The sequence below is a fragment of the Phaseolus vulgaris genome, chromosome 8, assembly GCF_000499845.2.
Source record: "Phaseolus vulgaris cultivar G19833 chromosome 8, P. vulgaris v2.0, whole genome shotgun sequence".
Lineage (NCBI taxonomy): Eukaryota > Viridiplantae > Streptophyta > Magnoliopsida > Fabales > Fabaceae > Phaseolus > Phaseolus vulgaris.
Genome location: NC_023752.2, coordinates 1173186 through 1195868, shown reverse-complemented (window position 1 = coordinate 1195868; position 22683 = coordinate 1173186). Strand labels below are relative to the sequence as shown.

The following is a 22683-nucleotide window of genomic DNA, read 5'->3' as shown; positions in this document are numbered from 1 at the left end:
ACATTATAAGAATTCTTGGTATAATTCTTTAATTGCATGTATTTAAAAAAATCATATAAAGTATTCTAATAATTATCATTTTTAAAATCGAGATAAAAAAAAATGGTAGTTTACTATCGAAATATTTTCTAAAAAACATTTGATACTTCTTAAAATTTTACTATATCAAAATAACTCATAACAATCGAAATGATATTTCACAAACTAAAACAAAAAAGATAAAAGATAAGAAAGATGAATCCTATTTATGAGTATAAAGAATATCTTTCATCATATCAATTTGTTTTTTATCTATAATAAATAATATATACATATTAATCATTTTAAGAGTAATCAAACCCATATATAAATAAACCAATGATAATCTAACAATAGAACATCTTTCAGACATCTACTCAAAATATTAACTTTGTCAAAAATAAATTCCATCACCAAACTAAAACGAATAAAGATAAACAAAGAATTTAGAAGTGAATCAAAAACCAAACCTTCAATTGAAAAAAAAATAATCAAAATAATCCTTTTTTTTCTCTCTCAGAATATCATGAGGTTCTTATTATTCTGCCCAATAAATGAACGATTTTTCATACAGTATGATAAACAAGTATATAGATCATAGATTAAAAAACAAAACATTCATCATCTATGTATGATACACAACTACACCTCCCTGAGTATAATTAACAGATGAACTAATACAAATAATCAACCAAAGTAGTTGGTTTTCTGATCTTCAAAAACTCCAAATCATTCTCAAAGGGTGTCAAATTCAAATCCAAAACCAAAACTCTCTTGTTGTTCTTGCTTGAAGAATCAACACTGCTCCCACCACTACTACTGGTGGTGGAATTGTTCAAATTTGCAACTCTGTGTCTCCTCATGTGCCCTCCCAAGGCTTGCCCTATAGCAAACTCCAATCCACAAATAGAACACTCATGAGTCTTAGGCTTTGCAGGTGAATCATGAAGCAATTCTCCTTCACTTGCCATCAACCTAGGTTTCTTGTGACTAGCCCTGTGCCCACCAAGTGCTTGAAAAGAAGGGAACTGTCTATTGCATGTCTTGCACTCAAACACACGGTTGCTCATGGAAGAAGAGCTTGAATATGAGGCCTCAAATTCACCTCCACGAGAGAGCAACATCAAACAATTCGCCATGCTTACACTGTCAACCTCTCTTTCTCTCTTCATGATCGCAGAAAAAACAGAAACTTGAGAAATGGGGTGGCCTGGTTTCAATGGATTATGTATGAAAAGGGAAAAGGGTATTGGAATGGAACTCTAGGAGACTAAAAGGGCTTGGTATTTATAAAGGGTTGTTCTAGGTTTGGTAGCTTGAGAGTGTTGAACACTACTCTAACAATAGTTGACTTTTTTTTTGGATTAAGATCTGAAAATAACTTTAAGCAATAAAATTTTAGCATATGGTTGAAGATAGAAAAAATTTATTGTTATTTTAATGTGTGTTGAACATTTGTGTTGTGTGTGACATGAATAATGTTGGTGTTGTGACTTTGATAGCTTGTGGAATAAGGAAGTGTGAGTGGTGCAGCAATCAAAGCAATTAATTGGGATGTGGTGAAGTAAGAAGATTAGGGTTCGTTACTAAGGGGTTGTTTGGTGTGAAAGGAGTTTGGTGCGGGTGCGTAAGCGTGACAGATTTGCTGAGCCAAACGAGACATTGGGCGGCACTACTGTTATTAAAACTGTTCAAACTGTGGTGGAAAATTCTTAGGGCAAAGTGTGGGGAAAAGTATGAAAAAGGAAGCAACAGAGAAGAGTAGGAAGGAACAGTGCACGTTAACGCTGAATTCCAAACATCTAGAAATCGTGCTCCACGTTCAAATAAATTTCATATTAAACTAAATAAATAAAATCATTTGTACGGAAGCCAGAATTATTTATTAATATAAACCAATATTTTCTTTATTTAATAATCTATTTAAAGTAAGTTTTCACATTCAAGTGTCAATAGCTGTGTTCGCATTTTAATATATATATTATCCTATTCTTTTTAATAAAGAAATTCATTCTACGCTACAGAAAATCATGAAATAGAAATCAATTTTTAGATACCAAAATAATTAGTTACAATATAAACTAAAATAGAAATTAAAAAAATTAGTTTCTAAATTAGTTTATATTATTTTTTATTATTGTTAAATAGTTTCTAAATGGGTATTTAATTAGCAACTAAGATTTTAACTACCAATTATTTAGTTTCTAAATTTGGTAGCAAAAACTTTTGTTGCTAATTAGGTACTAATTTAGAAATTATTTAACAATAATAAAAAATAATAAAAACTAATTTAGAAACTAATTTTTTTTTAGTTTTTAAAATTAATGGTCTCTAATTTAGTTACTATTGCAACTAATTATTTCGTTTCTACAAATTGATTTCTATTTCATGATTTTCTTGTAGTGTTAGGAATTATTATGAATCAGAATTTTGATATTTCAGAATTCACTAATCATCTATTATCACATAAATAAATTTAATAAAAAAATATAAAAAATTATAGATATAATTGAAACCTACTATGAAAAAAATTTAAGAGGCATGGTAGAATGACAAAGAAAATCAAGTTTATTTTCAATTTCCAAGTTAGTTAAGAGATTTGCATAATGATTCATTTCCCTATAAATATTATAAACTTTGAAATTTCTCCATCTACTATAAGGAGTCCAAGGAACCACAAGAGAATAAGTCCATGAAACCACAAGAGAATAGGAAAATGTTTTACAAACCAAAGGAGAATCATATAAACTTGAGTCAAAGTCTTTTAAAGCTAGCAATATGTGAAAACCCAGTCACAATGATGTCCTATAAATATGTTTCTTTTCAAAATATTTTTATCAAAAATTAAAAGGTTCTTATAGAGCATATTTATTTGGGAAATTTTTCATTAACAAAGAATATACACAAACATGATCTTTAAATATTTAATTTAATTGCCAATTGAGAGAGTTTGAGCCCTTATTTATTTAAAAGTTACAAAATTCATAATTTATTTTAATTTTTTTACTAAAACATTAATATGATTATCACAAAATTAAATAGAAAAATTATAATGGAATAAAAGTATGAAAACTTTTATGTGTTTAAGTAATCCTATTATTTTAAGTGAAAATCATATATTTTCAAATAAAGATATGCCGCCTTAAAATATTTGAGACATACATTTTAATTTTAATACTATTTAACAGAGTATAAAACTAATTTTATAATTATCTATACCTATATATAATTATATATAAAAGAAATTATTCATTTTAATTATTTTTTTTATCGTAAATTTATATGTAGTTAATATATCAAACTGAAAAACTGAACGAAAAATGAAGACATAATAATTATTTCATATTTGTAAATCCCGTTTTGTCTCTCCTTTTTGTTTTTTTCGCCACTCTTTATTTAAAAAATTTATAATAAAAATGTGTTTAAGAGGTATATTTTCCTGAAATTAATCTTGATTTGAGAAGTTTTAATTCTAATGGAGTGGTGGTTTATAAATTCTTGTAGCCAATACTTTTTTGGCAATTAAGCTAATTTGTTCTATATTAAGCTATAATATTAACTGATTTAGTTGTTATAATATTCTAATTTTGAAGTTGGAATGTATATTTACTGTAAATTATAAAACCAGTCTTGGTAGCAATTTTTACTGTATAGGGTATTTGTTATTTTTTCATAAATTGCAATAAACTTATACATAAATTTAGGATTAGAGTTTGTAGAAGCTAATACTATTTTTTTTTATAAATTAGTTTATTAACAGAGTTATTTTATTTTATATTTTTCTTCTAAAAGTGTTTTTTATAAAATTTTATTTAAACAAAATCAATTAATCATAGAAGTTTTCTATATTAATTTTTTACTAAATTTAATTTTGTTTCTTTGTTTCTCTACAAATATTTGTTGAGAGATTTATTGAAACATTCTCACAACTACGGTTTAATATACGTAAATATTTTAAAATTTGATTTTATATCATTTTTTTTTTGTTTTAATCAATTCTTATTAGTAGTCCTAACTCTTTGATATAATGAGAACTTTATGCATTTAGTTATTTCATAAAAAGAATAATTTAGATAGAAAGTGACTTGATTATCACAAATAATGTCAATTATTGACTTGTAATAAATTATAAGTTTATAGCATATTACAATGACTTTCATGGCTTTTAAATTTTCCCATGTCAATAATTCAATAGATTATACAGTAATTTTATTGAAAGTTAATTTTTTTTAAGATGTAAATATACTTACTCATTTGATGTTGGAAAGTTGTCTTTTGTTTCTTCAACACTCAATATTTTTTTCAATATTGCAATTTGTAAAAAGTATCAATCTTTTTAATCTCAATACTTTAAAAGTTATGTTTTAGAGTGAAAATCATATTTCAGTATGATTGTTTTTTAAGCAAAGTATACTATATATTTTTAATCAATTACTATATACAATTAATTTTAATTTATGAAGAAACTAATTTTAATTTTTTAAAAATGTTAATAGAAAAATTTGGAGAAATTTTTATATTTTTCATTATATATATTATATTTAATATTAAAATTTAATTAAATAAATATGAGTAAGACACATCTAAGTAATATATTATGAAAAACATAGCCAACCTAATATAATAGTTATATATAGTAAATTGTCATGTAATTTATAAATGTCATGCAATATGATAAATTTATAAATGTCATACCATTTACACAATTAACATAGTTAACCATGAATTTGGTTTCTTAAAAAATTAATAATAAAATATAAATTTGATATATATATATATATATATATAATTAAAAAAAAATATCAACACCACTCTTTTAAGTACATTATTAATTTTTAATTTACTCACAAATTTATTAAAAAATACTATATATATTTATTATTAAAAATTAGTATAAAGATACTATATCTATATTAATTTAATAAATACTAAACACAAAATATCTATATTAATGGATGTTATACATGTGTAACGTGGATTATTTTTCTTTATTTTTTTTAAAAAAAAACCATTGACATGTTTTTTCTTTTAGAATAAAGGAGTGTATAACATTCAACACATTTTAGAATTAAGCTTATACGTGCAAGTGCTTTAAAAACATAAATAATATTAATAAAGTTTATCTATTTTTAAGTGGAAGAGTTTATTTGGTTGTTCATTATAGTAGGATAGAATACAAAAGATAAATTAATAACATTACATGAAAAAAAAATTAAAAAAAAAATAAAAAATTCTAAACACTCTCCTTAATGAATTATGGAGGAAAGTAATAAAAATCATAAAGGAAAATAATAAAAATAATAAACGCTCTCCTTAATGAATAAATTATTTTTCTTCATATCTATTCTTAATGGTCTCAAAACTTTTTTTTTTATTAATGATAATGGTATACAAACTTCTCCCAATGATTATATTAAACACAATTTCTTACATAAGTTGAATTATAAAACATCAATTAAGAAGGAGAAAATTCTATTTAAGATGACAAGCATCTCATTAATCTTTGCCTTAACATCTTAGTAGATTTAGTTGTTAGCAACAAAAAAATTAATATTGGTGTAATGAAAAATAAATAAAAAATACTAAAAAAGTTGTTAATAGAAGAAGAAGTTGCACAAAGAAAAATGTCATGATCCATGCATAACTTAATTGAACAAAAAATATTTTATTTTAGAACACAATGAAAAATATTGAAAAACAACTTAAATGGTTAGATCAACACAAACAAAACTACTTAAAAAAGAAAAAATATTAAAAATATAAATTATAATGACAATGAAAGCTATACAAAAAGTATTGTAAAAAAATATTAAAAATATAAAAATAATTGTATAATACTGTAGTAAAGAAAACAAGACAATATGACAAAGTTACTAATTATAATCATATAAAGTTTAATATATAATTTTATTAAAGTTTTATGAATTAATGTGCATTTGTAGAATTAGAACTAGAAATTGTTGGTAAGAAGATAAGGTGTGGGAAAAAATGTTGGCATTAGGGTTGTTTCCCATTTGTTATTAACACTGTTAATTGACCAAAGTATGATCTTGACCACACAAGTCAATGGGCCTCATTCATCCTAATCCATTAGGTTCTTTGGATTTGGATCACAATTTGTTTCCTTAATCTTTCAACTTCCAACTATATTCATTCACCAATTTATACCTTATTCTCTGTCACCCATACTTCATCTCTTCAACTATTCTACCTCTTTTTTCTGTCAATTTTCTACACCTTTTCACACAACTTTTCTAATCTTTCATTTTCAACTTTATACCTTTGTTTTCCCTATCTTTGTCAACTCAATAGTGTTCTAACAAATTATGTCCAGGTCCATGTTAATGGATAAATGAGAAATTTGATTACATTGTTTAAGAAAAGTTACAGATACAAGGTTTCTAAAAGAAACTTAATATTAATTTTGTCTTTTCTGATTCTTAGTTGTTTCGTTTTATATTTATGTCTGATCTTCGATTTGTCTTTTCCTATTATACTCTCTATTGGCTTTTATTTTACATTATATCTCTTTAACTAGACTTAAAATGAGTATAATGTTTGTATAAATCAAACTCTTTACCTTGATTTAAGTAAGGAAAAGAGAATAAAAGAAATATTATTTCTCATCTGCTTTATCTTCCTTTTTTTGTCTTCTTTGTTTTATCTCAATTATTCGTCTTTCTTTTTTTTCTTTGTTTTATCTCAGTTATTTATTTATAATATTGTTCTATAAATATCATGATTCATCGTTAATCATATTGGAGATCTATATATGGAATAAAGATTAAGACATTTCATAATATATAAATGAGTGCAAACATTATCTTATAAATTGGTTTTATATAATTGAATTAGGTTTAGAGTCTAATGAATAATTTAAAATTCATTTCAGATAGAATTTGTTATGATTTCAAATATTTATCAACCAAACACAAGAGTGCTGAGTAAATTCTTGTCATTTGACTTAGTTTATACCTTTTCAATTGATTGTAACTTTAACTTTAACTATGTACAATTATTATTTATAAATTTTTAATTGAGAAAAATTAATTATAAATATTATCACTTATGCTTTATTGACATTAATACGTATTATTATTTTTATTTTTTTGAATATTTCCTTATATTTGTTTATTGAAAACACACATATTATTTGAAACTAAAACTACATTAATTTTACTCAATTACTCAATAAATGATCTCACCGTTAACCTTACACATTTCATTATAAATTAATGATATAATACATAAATCTTCATTGTATCATATTTTCAACATGACAAAACATTTTATATATTATATAACAATTATTAGTTTTTATAATAAATTTTATACTTATACCAATAATAATTATAATTAAATATTAATATAAAATCCTACTTGAGAAATATTTATTTTATTTATTAAACATATAATTTTCAATCACTAAACCCAAAATATTGACTCTTTTATAAAAATTAAAATAAAACACTTATCTCCTATGAAACTCAGACAGACCTAGGGACATAATCAGTGACACTAGTACTATACGGATATGTATTGATAAAGTATCAAATTCAAAAAATATTTATTAAATTTTTTATAATTCTAACACAATTTAAAAAAAATTCTTTTGAATTAATTATAAAAAATATTTTTCTATTAAAAATAAAATAATTTTTATTATAATTTATAATTCTACAGGTAGTATTATACTTCGTAAAGATTATAAGACAGACGTATCAGTTTCCTGATGTTGGAATTTGTGCTACATGACTACTCTCACACTTCAATTTCAGGACTCAAATGAGAAATTTTCACGGGTGCATGTGTTCCTTCAGGATGTGCCAATCACACAATGCCACGTCACTAGCACGAGAATTTGACACAAACATCCAACCTACAAACAAGCTCCACGTGGCAGAATCAGACACTACCTGATCAGTTATCTCTGCACTCTCTGCAGAGTATTCATGCCTTCGAGCAACTCAGCACAGTTCAGATTCTCCAAAGATGGAAACATCACAGGTACACACGTGTAGGGTAGATATAACATGATGAATTGGGCAACCCTACATATTCCCGCACTATATCTCTGATCCACCCTCTCACATTCTCTAAACCTCATTATTCCTAAATCCCAAAAAACACTTCGTTTCGAAGTGAAACGAAACGTTATAGCTATCAACGGAGAAGCACCAGCATCGTAAGATAAGTCTATGGAGGTTCTGTTTCCGTTTTCAAAACCTCTTCCATAAACCCTAGCGATAGCAGATTCAATCCGTTTTCTCATTTTAGGTTTTTTATTTTTGCTGATTTTATTTTATTTTGCATATATTAGTTGGATCAACATAGTAGATTTCGATTTGATGAGTTGATCCTCTTTTTGATTTTTGTGATGCAGTTGATCGAGTTCACAGGGTTTTATGGTGCGTCGCTGTATTGGACGTGGTGATTTGCATTACTCTCTGAGTGGTGACACCGTGAATTGTTGAGTCGGATTATACTTTTTTTTTGAAACATCAAGGAGAGAAATGGTAGGTTCAAGATTCTGATAGACTGTTTGCATGTAAAATCGGGGTCTGATATGTGTTTTTGTGGTTGTCTGGTTTTGCATGATTGTTTGTATAATACTCTTGCTGTGTTTTCTTTAAATTATGTAAAGATACTTGAAATTTATGTATTCCTTTTGGAATTTTATGCACTTGATTTATTGGTTTACTCAAATTGTTAAACGGGGGTGATTTAGTAGCGGGGATTTTATAAGATACTCCTATGAAACTCAGTTTTAATGACTCATACAATTGTTAACATGGCGTTGTTATCAGAATAAAGAACTTGAGCCTCGTATTATAGCTTATCTGGTGAGTTGAGGGAAGCAAAACAACACTTTGTTGCTGCTGTAACCAGATATTTTGAATGTATCTATACACTCTAAAATGTCAACATTTTGTGCAATCTGTTTGATGAATTCCAGATGTCATTTTGATAATGTTTCTATCTAGTGTTTTATAGTGCAAGGTGTCATTATAAGGGGTGACCATGGTTCTGAATTAACCCATGAACCCAATCAAACCAAACCAATAGCAAGAAATTGGTTTGGTTTGCTTCTTGGGTCGAAGAATTTAATTTTTTTAAATAACCAATCCAAACCAAACGTGATATACTATCATAAATCCACTGTCAATTCCCTTCTCTACTGTCACAGCATCTGCTTACCACCAGCTTAAAATCTCTATCCAATCTATGCTCCCTTAACACAAAGTCCTAAACACCTAAAAGGGTAAAACCAAATCTGACCTCTCTCTCTTGAATGCCATGGATACCAACTCCAGAATCCTTTTACTCTTTTCTTACGTCACATCCTGCCTTCTTTCATTGAGGATTCTTGTTTTTTTTTATTTGACCTGGACACTCGATTTCAACAAATGCAAACACATAGGTTTGGTTAGGGTTCTTAACAACTTTGGTAAGAACCTAACCAACCCAAACCGATATGAATTACTTAAAATATTTTAATCTTAATTAAATTTGATAACACTGACAAATTTACAATTAACCATAAAAGGTGATTTTACGCAGAACATCCAAGTAAATAACATTAAATGTCAAGGAAACAAACAATTCAAATGACATTCATATTTCAAATACATGACGTCTTCAATATTAAATAAAAATGAAAATGGGTGTTGCTCAGAAAAAATAATAGAAAGGTTGAGGGTTCAAAGACAAAGGTACAGAAAACTACATCCAATTAGAGATTTTTTAAATTTTAAAAAGGGCGAGGAAATTTCAGCTTTGCCTCCAAAATCGACCTTGCTTATAAGGCAAAAATGGATCTTTGGAGAGCCTCACTATACCACTGGTACAACCACTATTTTGGCTGTAATTGTGGGCTCTTTGGGCTGCTATATGAAAATGCACCACACCTCTCTTCAAACTTTGTTAGTGAATTTGGGTAGTGGAAAGTTTCAACACATTCCAAAAATTAATTATTAGAACAATGAGATATACAAGTAAACATACCAGAAAATGTAAGATTAGGAACAAGTGTTTTCAAGGGATAATTGTAATAGAACCTATTGAAAGATGATTGAAATTTGTTTGTGGTGATTTGTTCATGAGAGAACGGGCTCTAACAAGAAAGTGAATATGTTGGTACATATGGGTTATTTATTGTTCTTGTTGCTGGGCGGCTTTGCTGCATGTCTTAGCCACTTTGTGTTTTTTGGCTTTTATTTTTCATTTTTGAGGGATACCTTATCCCACCTGGTGGCTATTTCACTGTTATCTCTCAAATTTTGTTTTTCTGAAAGAAAAATTGCTATGCTTCTCTGCTATCTTTATGAGCATTTCAAATGAAAAAACCTGTAAATATAACAATGAATATATAAAGTATATTGGCATGGAATGCATCTAACAAGTAAACTGATTGATATAAACAAGAGAAGCCAATAATCGAAACTAAAATACAGACAAATTTACTGATGCAACCATTTATTACTGATATTTAAAGGGGACGCTTCAATATGATTCACGTAAAGATTTGCCCTGACCAGTATTCTGTATGGATTATATTTTTAATATTGTGGAGTGAGCCTGCCCCAGCTTGCTGCATATCTCACCCATCCTTTTTTCCAGTGCTTCTGCATGAGACTCCTCAGGGCATCATGATGGTCTGACAACCAGATGATAAAATATAAATTGGAGCAAAACTCAGGGATTGTCAATATCATCACAGAAAAATGAATATATGCAATTACATAGGGACTGAGAACCACAGGGTCTGTCCTCGTGAGGACTGTTGCTTCTTGCTGAGAGATCCCAAGCCTCATCTGTAATCCTCAGCTTTACAAAACCAAATGTCTCCATTGGCCACTCTCCACTAAATTGTATATGTGTATGCTGCTGCTGCCTCCCCATAACAAATTCTCTTTCCTCTAACTGTCTTGGATTATACAGAATTTGTTTCTCCCTTGTACTCTTGTACCTCCCACTCCATTGGCCCAGACACATTCCCATTTAGTGGTGGATCTTACATCTTCTCTCTTAATACATTTTTCATTAATGAATAAACAAAGAAAAAGTAGCAGCTCATGTCCATAAGATGCAATGCTCAAAATTGTGTTGAAAGGATATGAATGACTGTTTGTAGAGGTCCTGAACAGCAAAGCATTTTCTGCATCCATGATCCGATAATAAGGTTTCTCAGCTGGAAGATCAGTGATATTTAGGCTTTTAGGTTGTAGCGTGTTTGAATTTTTTATTTTTTATTTTTATATTTTCTTAGTGTTTAGAAAATTCCTATATTGAAAATGTATTATGTTTGTGATAATCAATCTGGTGTTCTGTTTGAATGATCTTGATGATGAATTTGTTTTAGGGATACCATAGATGCTATATTAAAAGTTAAATAGAAATTTCTGCCATGATCTTTGCCTTGTGTTTCTTCAACACTCAGTATTTTTTTCAATACTGCAATTTCTTTCAAATAAGATAAGCATTCTAAGTTGTGGAATTCTGCAGTCCTACCAACATAAAAGTTTTTGGATGCCACGGGATGCTGGCTGCATGGCTGAAGAAAATGTGGGATATGAAAATTCTTCCAGAATTGAACCCAAGCGTAGTCATCAGTGGTTTATGGATACAGGTGAACCTGAAATAGTCAGCAACAAGAAACAAGCAGTTGAAGATGTTAGTGGTAGGCCAATTTCGGGAGTTTCACATGTGAATGTTTCCCAATGGGACACCAGTTCAGGATTTCACTCTGTCATGGGTCAATTTTCTGACCGACTTTTTGGATCTGATCTTGCTAGGACTGTGAATTTGGTTGATAAGAATGTGCCATCTATTGTTAGTGGAAATATGAACATGGGAAGGAAGGATTTTGAGCACCAATATGGTAATGATCCTTCGGTGGGATTGTCAATATCTCATTCCATTGCAGACCCATCATCATGTCTCAATTTTGGTGGCATCAGAAAAGTTAAAGTTAATCAAGTTAGAGATTCTGACAATTGCATGCCTTCTGCAGCCATGGGGCACTCCTATAGCAGGGAAGATAATAGTACAATTTCAGTAGGTGCTGGCTACAACAAGAATGATGGCAATATTTCGTTGGGTCCTACTTATAACCATAGAAATGACAACACCATTGGTATGGGGTCTAGAATAAGTAGTAAGACTGATGACAATCTTCTTTCAGTGGCTCACAACTTCAATAAAGGGGATGGGGGCTTTATGTTGATGGGTCACAATTATGGCAAGGGAGATGAAAGTATCTTATCAATGGGTCAGCCCTTTGACAAGGGAGATGGGAATTTCATATCAATGGGTCAATCATATGAGAAAGAAGATGGGAATTTAATATCTCTGGGCACCTCATATTCCAAGGGGCATGAGAGCTTTATATCAATTGGCCCAACCTTTGGTAAATCAGGAGAGAATTTCATTACTGTTGCTCCTTATGACAAGGGTACCGATCATTTAATATCAATGGGTCCAACATATGATAAGGTGGATTCAAATATTGCATCAACAGTTCCATCATATGACAGAGGAGATTCTAGTTCTTTACCCGTTGGTCAAAATCACCATAAGGGTCAGAGCAGTACCATATCTTTTGGAGGTTTTCATGATGACCCTGAAGCAAATCCCTCTGGTGGAATCATTAGTGGCTATGATCTGTTGATAGGAAACCAGAACTCAGCTCAAGGTTTGGATAGTCAGAATGATTTGAGTGAAACAAACACTGAATCACTTGTAAATAGCATTCCAAAGCTCAATACTAAAAATGATACTGTTGTTAAGAACAAAGAGCCTAAGACAACAACCAAGAAGGCTCCTACGAACAACTTCCCTTCAAATGTCAAAAGTTTACTGTCAACCGGTATTTTTGATGGTGTTCAGGTGAAATATGTTTCATGGTCACGGGAGGTAAAGTCTGTTTTAATTTTATCTAACTTCATTTCAGTTTTTGTACTTTATATTACTTATATAACATTTTCAAGAAAATGCGTGGCAGAAAAGTCTTAAAGGAATCATAAAAGGAACAGGGTATTTGTGTTCATGTGACGACTGCAAGCAGTCAAAGGTTCGCATTTCAAATCACTTACGTTCTGATAATCTGCATAACCGAAGTGATTGTGCTCATATGTTAAATTTTATCATGAAGGCTCTTAATGCATATGAGTTTGAGCGTCATGCTGGTGCCAAGACAAAACACCCCAATAATCACATATACTTTGAGAATGGAAAAACTATATATGCTGTTGTTCAAGAGCTGAAAAACACTCCTCAGGAGATGCTTTTTGATGCAATTCAAAATGTGACTGGCTCTACCATCAACCAAAAGAACTTTCGAATATGGAAAGGTAACAAGAGTTTTCAGTTTGCCTGGTTATTGTTAAGAACACCTGGATGACCATGACTGTGCTTCAATTATCCATATGCTCAGATATATTCAACACAAATTCCTCAATCTTTCTACTTCTAATCTGTTTCCCTCCTTATCAGCATCATACCAAGCTGCTACTCGGGAGCTTCAACGTATTTACGGAAAGGATGAAGTGATAATTCTGTCTTGAGTTCAATTTTCTTCTTGAAAGTTCAGAACTGTGGTAGATATGTAATCTGTTCATAGTGAGTGATTGGCAAGCTTGATAGTTTAGAAGACTTTTTAAAATTGGCAAGTTTTAGCTGATGCTTCTTGTAGGAACTTGATTGTTTTGTTTATGAATGAAGATGTCTTTTCGTGGTTCAGTGTCATTCTTTCCATCACAATTTGCTGATGTCCTGTCACCTTTGTTAAATTCCTTGCAAACCATCTTCCTTAGTGAATCTTTTAAGAGATTCCATCCAGTATTAGGGTTGTCATGTCAATTTTGTGGGTGGTAACCCATCCCATCTATACTATGTATGAAGTTGAATAGAGGTTATTACATGGGAGAGAGGAGAGTGTGTATATTCCTGTTACGTGTGCAAATTTGACAATCAGTTGTATGTATGTCTATGTCTGGCATTGTGAGCTTTCACAATTTCTTGCAGTATTCTATAATTTTCGCTTTAGTATATGCATCTAGCGTACATCATTTTAGTTCACGAAAATATAAAATGTTGATACATTAGTTTCTAAAACGGAGATTTTTTTTAGATATTTGAGGGGATGCAATTCATCAACTTATAAGTCTAAAATTAACAAGTCATTTAAGTGATAAAATCAACTTATGTTTAGTGTTATACACTTTCGAGTACTGAGATGACACTCCTTAATCTTCACTTGTGTAGCACACAGTCATGGTCTCCAACTTCAGTTCTGGTTTTACTAGTCCAGTTTTGGACTACCAGTGATTTACACCTTATTACTTGATGAAAGTAACATCTATTTTAATAATTGTCAACATTATGAACGACAGCTCAAACCACATGTCATGACAGTATCAATCTTCATTTCCAAAAATGGCCTGAAATTTTTTCTATCTTTTATCATGTTATATTGCAGGTCATGTGAAAAAATGAATAAAGTCATTCAAATTGTATATTTGTTTCTCGATACATGTTAGATAAGCTTTATTTAATGTATGTCAGAGATAAGATTTATATAGCATTACATAAATGATTTTACTATATTATTTTTGGTCATTTTGCCACGATTTTCCATCCCTTACAAAAGCTTTATTAGAGTTTTTTCTTTTAATTGAAGAATCTCAACAACGCTTGGTAGATGCACCTTAGAGTAGGGAAGCTGCAATAACACACATCCAATTCCAAAATGATACATACAGGAGCTACTTAGCTGCCCATGTTTGACCAGAAAAAAAAAAATAAAGCAACCTTTTGGTAAGAGAACAAAAGCCATTCTTGGTCGTAGCATATAAACCTTCTAAGATTGTTCTAACAAATTGTTGCAGATCCCCCAATGGTTGAATTGGAAACCAACGTTATCCAACTTTCTAGCAAAATACAATAAACACAAAACTTTGATCAAGAGTAGATTATCACACAAAGAGACATAGAAGGTGAACTCAAATTGATTCAAGGATCACATCAAAGTTGATTTTGAATTTAAGTTATAAAGAGAAGGGGAAAACTTATTTGAAGAAGTGTTAATCAAAATCCCGAGGCTATACTGCTAAGGCATGCATGCCTCTGGAAAATGAAATTACATTGTCAAAAAATTATTGAAGATCAGTTTCCAAATTACAGTATAACAAAAGGTATAAATATCAAAGCCTCAATACAACCACCAAGGCAAAACCACCTTTGCGTCAATAAAATAAAAATCTTTCGGCATGCTTATGTTGAAATTTAGCTTACTGACATTTTGTAAGGAACCAAAAAACATAAAAGGTCAAAAAGACTCAAGCAAATGTATGAAGTCACCTTCCTTCCACCTTATAGCTCCTTATGTGGGATAAAGTAAACCACATGCATTATTATCACTTGATAAAAGATGGATGCATCATCATGTGCAAAGATTTTTTCAGTAAGGGAAATCGATTGATTCCTGTTGAAGGGATTTCTGAGCAATCTCAGTCTGCTCCTTCTGGTGAACCTTGAGGAAACCGGTGGCCGTGGCGGCAGATGGAGCACGGCCGACATATTTCACATCATCATAACCTCCTCTGTTCACAGCTTTCATTGAAGATACAAGTCGGGGCAAAATGTAAGAGTATCCACCCATGTTCATTGGCTCTTCTTGACACCAAACAACCTCAGCATCTATATAAGAATCAAAAATAGAATATAAGATTTATTCACAGATAACATAAATCTAACAATAAAATCTTTTTAAAAAGGTGGAAAAACAGATATATTCACTATTGCAAGATTAGGCCTACAGAACAGCAAAATGTAAAATTATCTATCTACCTGTGAGTGAAACTATTTAGTAAACAGTAAAGATTCTACTGTCAATAAAGTTTGGAAATTTAAACAGTGACTAGAAGAAGGACAAGCAACAAAATTAGGTCCCAGACAAAATACAAAAGTATACCCCCATTCAGGCCTTCAATATGAGAAAAAAAAACAGAATTTGAAGGAACATTTTCTACTTCTTCAATTACATACTTGGATATCGTTTAAGCTCTCGTTGGACAAGGTCGTAAGGGAAAGGACAAAGTTGTTCCACCCTACATATTGCAACATCCTTTGTGTCACCCTTAGTTCGGTGTTCATCGAGTTCATAGTAAACCTGCAAGAGATAGTTCACTTTATAATTTCAAACAGCATATTTAAAAAACAACGGATATCCCAGACCCTTTTGAATGTAATTGAAGTACAACTTAAATATGGTTTTAATAAAATCCATCAGATGAAAGAGCATAAAAACCATTTAAGTTCATAATAAAAACGGTTTTCGGACGAGTACCACATACCTTTCCAGAGCAAAGAACTAATCTCCTAACACCCTCCTCAACATCTGAGAGGAAGTTTTGGTCTTTTATGAGACGTTTAAATCTTGTTCCCTGTTTGTCAAAACCTGGGTGGCCTTGGACGTCATCAAACTCAGATAAATTTGATCTACAAACCTTACTACGAAGCAGGTTCTTAGGGGACATTACAATGAGAGGTTTACGGAATTCTCTATGTACCTGCAACAACAAAAGCAGCAGATTATGAGAAAACAAGGAACATAACTTTCAGTGATGATGCGACCATTAAATCAAATAATTGTTACAAAATAAGAGGACAACAAAGCTCTCCCTATCATGAAAAATCAAGAGCTCTCAACACAGGAAGCAGATCAGATGGCTTGAGCATGAAGGTCAAAGTCAATGATCACCTCTGTCCCAATGGTGTGGTTAGAGGGACCAATGGAAGAAGCCAAAGGACACTCAAGAAATACTTATTCATATGAAGTTTTAGGTGATGAAAGAGATCATGATGACCGGATGGAAGTTCAAAAGAATAGGAGACAGATTAAAGAGTACTAAGTACATGCCTAAACTAGCAATAAGTCAGGTGCCATTTCATTTACTCATACATAACCATATTATCGAGTTAGATGATGATTTGGATATTACTGGCTTGGCAGGAGTTGTTAGGAGTCTAATATGAATATTGATCACTCCCCACAGCACAACCAATGCTACCTTACATTTTTTAGCTGCAGTCCTATTCATTAGCAGAAAAAATTCAATTCATTGTACCAACCTGCCTCCTTAGAACATGGAAAAAATTAGCAGGAGTTGTGACATTCACAATCTGCAAATTACACTCTTGAATCTGTTTCCGAAGAGTTGGATCCATCTCAGGGATAACATGAGGGTTGTCATCAGCCATCTGCCATGAAATTAATGAACATTGTTATTTCAATGACAAGATAAAATAGGGAGATGGAGCACATACAACAAGTCTAAAAAGCAGTTCAATAATAGTCAAACCAAGATAGCATTGTATTGTTAACAGAACAATCTAAATTTCACAAAAAGATATCTCCTTTTTTAGTTTTCCCTTTGTTATTACAGCCCAGAAGGCTGGTTTTAGTTTGAGTGTTGGTTCAACTACATCATTACCATTGGCCTAAATAGAAAGGCAAAATGAGGAGAGAGTTTCTGATCAATCTGTTTGGTTTATAGGAGGTTCCTGAGAAAGTAGGGAGTTCCAGTTCCTAGTTTCTATTTCCATACTCACCTTTCTCCACTTTTTGTTTCCTATTAATATTATTTGTATAAAATATATTTTCAATGGATAATTTTTTTTTTTTTGCAACCAAACAAATGAGAGAAATTTACCTTTTTTTCTCCACTTTCTTTCATATTTCGCACAGAATAAATAATATACATATTTTCTCCACTTTCTTTCATATTTTTTCCATTTTATTTCTCAAACCAAAGTATCGCTGGCATACTACTGTAACTATGCACAATCAGTATTTATAGTGTCAACATGAAACAATAAGAAGATGCATTCTGATAAGAACCTTGGGAGAACCACACCACAAAAATTAGTCATTATAGTTGGAAAGCCCAAGGACTTGTCAACAAAACTAGAATCCCATACCTTCAATATGAAACTTAAGTCTCATACCTTGCAATTGAATCTTAAACACACAAAACATTAATGTTTATATCACAGTGCCACTTACTTCAAGTTGTTATCAATCTCAAAGCACACCATATAAATAATAGGTTGCACTAGAACCACCATTATGTTTGTCATCAATCTCATCAACCAAAATATCCAACACATTTGTGTGCAGGGTAAACAATAGCCAAAGTTGGCAAACAGAATCACATTCAAGAAGATGGGACAAAAGCTCAAAAGTATTCTCATAATAAAATGAATTAAAACATAGATTCACAAAAAGAACCTGAAGAAAGCGTTCCAATCTTGCACTTGAATGCTCTGGGCCCTGGCCGTCATAACCATGAGGAAGTAACACAACAAGGCCAGTCTGACGGAGCCACTTAGCCTCACCAGAAGCCAAGAAATTATCAAATATCACATGGGCACCATTAGCAAAGTCACCAAATTGAGCCTCCCAAATTATCAATGAATTGGGATTTTCCATCGAGTAACCCAATTCAAACCCAAGAACACCAAACTCAGAAAGTGAGCTGCATAGTATTTAAAAAAATTCTTAGATAATAACCAAAAACTGAAAATTATAAATCATGGGTTAAATATAAATAACAAGCATTTTTTTCTCTGTTTGTAACTCTTAACAAGGTTTTACTGTATCAAGTGGATTACACTGCCATTTTTATAATATTTTAAGATGCAATCTTGAAACCTAGAAGAAGGCATAAGAAGTGTTTAACACTTGAAAAACAAAGTCAAGAATATAAAGCACATCAGAGGCTACAAAACTAAGTATATTAGCAACGAAACAAAGTCCAACAAAAAATTGCTGATGGTTTACAAAAAGTTCCATATCAAATGTAATCTTTAAGGAATTTTATACGTGAACTGATCTGGCCTTTTCAATTATTTGTAATTAACAAGATAGCAAATGTCACTTGTAAATCATTATTGTGTGATCCATACGACATTCCAAAATGATTGATCGCCTTATTATTCCAATTTAGTGAATACAACATATGAAATGCCACCACATTTTCTACATCACCTTTTTATTAATGAGTTCAAACTATAATTCAGTGACTAGGATCAATCAATGAAACACATTTGGAGGAGGGTCAATAAGGCACAACAAAGATAGATTTCAAAGTCTAAAACAGCCATAACATACGTTCATTACCAAATTAACAGTAACGTATAAATCCAAAATTGAGAAGCTTAAGCTTCATGAATGACTAAGGTAGAAGTAAAAAGCATAAAGAGACAAGATAATTATATGTAAATAGAAGAAATGTTACCTATTGCTAACAGTGAACATCTCTTCATCTTGGTTCATTGTAACATGGTCAAGGGGGCAATATTTATCCCCTGTTGTCTGATCGTGAACCACAGCATGCCTATGACTAAAAGTTCCTCTTTCAACATCCTGACCACTTAATCGAACATGGTTGCCTTCAATAAGCAAGGTGGCAAAAGCAAGTGCCTCTGCACATCCCCAGTCAATATCTTCCCCAGTTTCAATCATTTGAGCTCGTTGTTCATAAATCCTCTTCACAGCTTTATGAGGTGTGAAATTTTCAGGGATGGTCGTGATTGCTTTTCCAACATTTTTCAAGATCTCTGGTTTCACACTGCATGGGACAGGCCACAGACTTCAGCATTTTGGTTAAAAAATAAAAATTATTAGAACATAAAAAATATAAATTTGGTGTACCCAGTGTTTCGGATACGTGAAAGCTGTTCAGGGGACTTGAAACCAAGCCAATATGCTGAAAGCCAATCTCTTCTTTTTGGAATGTATTCTTTGCTAGACAAAAATTCTTCATTTAGAATTGATGTGACCTTCTTGTGTATCTTATCAATTTCTTCTTGTGACAGCTCCCCTGATTCGAGAAGTTTCTTCTCATAGATCTCAAGAGTTGATGGATGGTTTCGGATTACCTATCAACCCCAAAAAGTTCAAAATGATTAGATTGTCTAAAAGCAATATGCACACAAAAAGAAGAAAAACAAAACAAAAGGGCGAACCTTGTACATTTTAGGCTGAGTGAATGATGGTTCATCAATCTCATTGTGGCCAAATCGACGATAACACACCAAGTCGACAACCACATCAGAGTGGAAAGTCTGGCGCCACTCAGCAGCAAGTTCACAGGCATGAACAACTGCTTCCACATCATCACCATTCACATGAAAGATGGGAGCATCCAAAGCCTTGGCAACATCAGTGCAATACTGTGAAGACCTGCCAGATGTTGGATCAGTTGTAAATGCAACCTGGTTGTTAAACACAATGTGAATAGTCCCACCAGTGGTGTAATTTGGAAGAGCACTTAAATGCAAAGTTTCATAGACCACACCCTGTCCAGCAAAACTTCCATCTCCATGAATCAACACACCCATGTTCTTGGTTCTGTCCACATCATTTGAGTAATACTGTTTGGCACGAGTTTTCCCAACAACAACTGGATTGACAGCTTCCAAGTGACTAGGATTTGCCACCAAAGACAAATGAATCCTCTTTCCACCCCGAGTAGGCCGATCGTATGACGTTCCCAAGTGATACTTAACATCACCAGTTCCAGTGTAGAGTCCAAGTTCATCCTCAGGCTGAAGCCCACTGCTAAACTCGCAGAAAATCTGTCTCAGCGGCTTCCTAACCACATTTCCCAAAACATTCAGCCTCCCCCTATGTGCCATACCTATAACTATGTTCTCAACACCAAGATCAGATGCTCTATCAAACATTTCCTTCATTCCAGGAATAAGAGTCTCTCCACCCTCAAGTCCAAACCTCTTTGCAGAGGTCCACTTGGTGGCCAAGAAGTTCTCAAACAAAGAACTCCAAGCAAGCCTATCAAAGATAGCCTCGCGCCTCTCCCTATTATACTGTGTAATGGTGGGGGTTTCAATCTTGTCCCTAAGCCAATTACACTTATGACGATCTGCAATGTGCATATACTCATATCCAATGTTTCCACAATAGGCTTGCTCAAGCCTTGTCAAAATGGATCTAAGGGTTTGCACGGGGCGGTTCTCGGACAAGAAACCAGCCATCCTCCACACCCCCAAGAAAAATTCCCTATCAAGATCAGCCTCAGAGAAGCCATAGAGTGCAGGGTCCAAATCCTCAGGGATTTCCCTTGCTTCCAGATTCAAAGGGTCCAAGTTGGCCTTCATGTGGCCATTAACCTGGTATGCCCTCACCAGCAACAACAACCTCATACTCTCTTGAATTGTCTGACCAGAAATCCCAGGCGAGGTTGAGGACTGCCCCACAAAGTTCCTGAAGAAATTATCCCAGGACTCATCAACACTGCTGGGGTCAGCCTCCCAAGCCCTCTGAAGCTCTTCCAAATACACACTGCTTGTGCCATCCAAAAAACTATCAGTCAACTTGGAAAGAGGAACCGCTCGTGGAATAGGTGCAGCTTGTGCCCTTGATTTGAAAACCGTACTGTGGAAGCTTCTGCCATGTGATGATGTTGACGATGATGGAAAGACCCTTGCCCTTGATACAAGATATGTGGATCCACCCTTCGAAAGGGTTCTTCTGATCGCTTGTTTTGCTATGCTTGTTCCAGCTCTAAACCATGCCATGCTTGATGATGATGCCTTTCACTATCACCAATACGATCCTATCCTCAACACATCTGTGACAACCATATACACATACATACATACCCAGAAAAGAGTTAAACAAAAAAATGATTTTTTTAACAAAATTAGAAGGAAATAAAAATACCCAGAAAGAAAAATGCGGTTTGCAGGAGAATTTACATGGGATCGAGTGGAGGGCGAGAAAGGGTTCAATTGTGGTATGAATGATTGGAGTGAAGAAAATGGAGAAATATTAGGGAAATTGAAAGAGAAGAAGCCCTAGTAGCGTTGATGCAAAGCGAGTGAGAGAGAGAGAGAGAGATTTTGCTACTTTGTTGGAAGATTGGAAAATTCAACGCTTTGAATAGATTTAGGTTTCTTCGGTAACAATGGCTGCGTGTTGTATTAGGAGTGAATGTGTCTTCTTTCCCTTTCTTTCTTTTCTCTTATTTCCCTTTTCCAATTTTTATGCTACTTCTTACACTATTCTATTTATCAAATATTTCTTATATTGTTATTATTACTTATTGCAAAACTAATTTTAAAATAATTAATTTTGTGTTGATATTAAAAGTAAGTTTTATATAAATGGTATGTCCAATTTTAGTTTTAATACATATTGGATGAAATGTTAGATTTAAAAATATTTATTAAATTTTTTATATTTTTAACACGATTATAATATAATTTAAAAAAATTAAAATTTAATGTATAAATTTTTATTATAATTATCAAAATAATGAACAAATATTTTTTAAAAGAGATTTTAAAGATTATAAGTATCATATTTATGCTACATGCTATATATATAATTATTTTTTAAAAGAATCATAAATAAAAATGATTTAGATTCATGAAAAAAACTAATTTTAAGAGAATAAACATATTTGATTAAAACCCAATTGATACCTAAAATATGCACCTTATTTTGTATTTTGTTTTCAAAACATAGCTGAAACTTAAAAAAAAAAGTTAATGTGAAATATTTTAATTGATTCTAGCAATATTTCAATTCAAATCACCTAACCGTTATTGGTAACAGAAAAAAAAAATATTGAAGTC

The 22683-nt window shown here is 31.8% G+C and overlaps 3 protein-coding genes across 6 annotated transcripts; 1 reads left to right on the top strand and 2 right to left on the bottom strand.

The window, feature by feature from the left end:
* Positions 1-580: 580 nt before the first annotated feature.
* LOC137823865 (zinc finger protein ZAT11-like) lies at positions 581-1301 on the bottom strand. Its single transcript, XM_068629174.1, has one exon. It carries the CDS (start codon positions 1188-1190, stop codon positions 693-695), a length of 498 nt encoding a protein of 165 aa, XP_068485275.1. The 5' UTR covers positions 1191-1301; the 3' UTR covers positions 581-692.
* Positions 1302-7929: 6628 nt separating this feature from the next.
* LOC137823864 (uncharacterized) lies at positions 7930-13758 on the top strand. Of its 4 annotated transcripts, none has more exons than XM_068629173.1 (7): positions 8084-8222; positions 8402-8534; positions 10639-10897; positions 11524-12933; positions 13022-13090; positions 13172-13370; positions 13513-13758. In XM_068629173.1, the coding sequence occupies exons 4-7, from the start codon at positions 11548-11550 to the stop codon at positions 13581-13583; spliced, it is 1725 nt and encodes a 574-aa protein (XP_068485274.1). In that variant the 5' UTR covers positions 8084-8222; positions 8402-8534; positions 10639-10897; positions 11524-11547; the 3' UTR covers positions 13584-13758. The 4 variants fall into 4 exon arrangements, with proteins under 4 accessions (XP_068485273.1, XP_068485270.1, XP_068485274.1 ...); XM_068629170.1 differs by having other exon boundaries at positions 8117-8295; XM_068629172.1 differs by lacking the exon at positions 10639-10897 and having other exon boundaries at positions 7930-8222.
* Positions 13759-15101: 1343 nt separating this feature from the next.
* Positions 15102-22113, bottom strand: LOC137823863 (uncharacterized). The gene is made up of 9 exons (XM_068629168.1): positions 21802-22113; positions 20050-21674; positions 19736-19962; positions 19320-19652; positions 18311-18557; positions 17152-17280; positions 16374-16589; positions 16066-16189; positions 15102-15717 (listed from the first exon to the last, which is right to left on the bottom strand). The coding sequence occupies exons 2-9, from the start codon at positions 21619-21621 to the stop codon at positions 15479-15481; spliced, it is 3087 nt and encodes a 1028-aa protein (XP_068485269.1). The 5' UTR covers positions 21622-21674; positions 21802-22113; the 3' UTR covers positions 15102-15478.
* Positions 22114-22683: the final 570 nt, after the last annotated feature.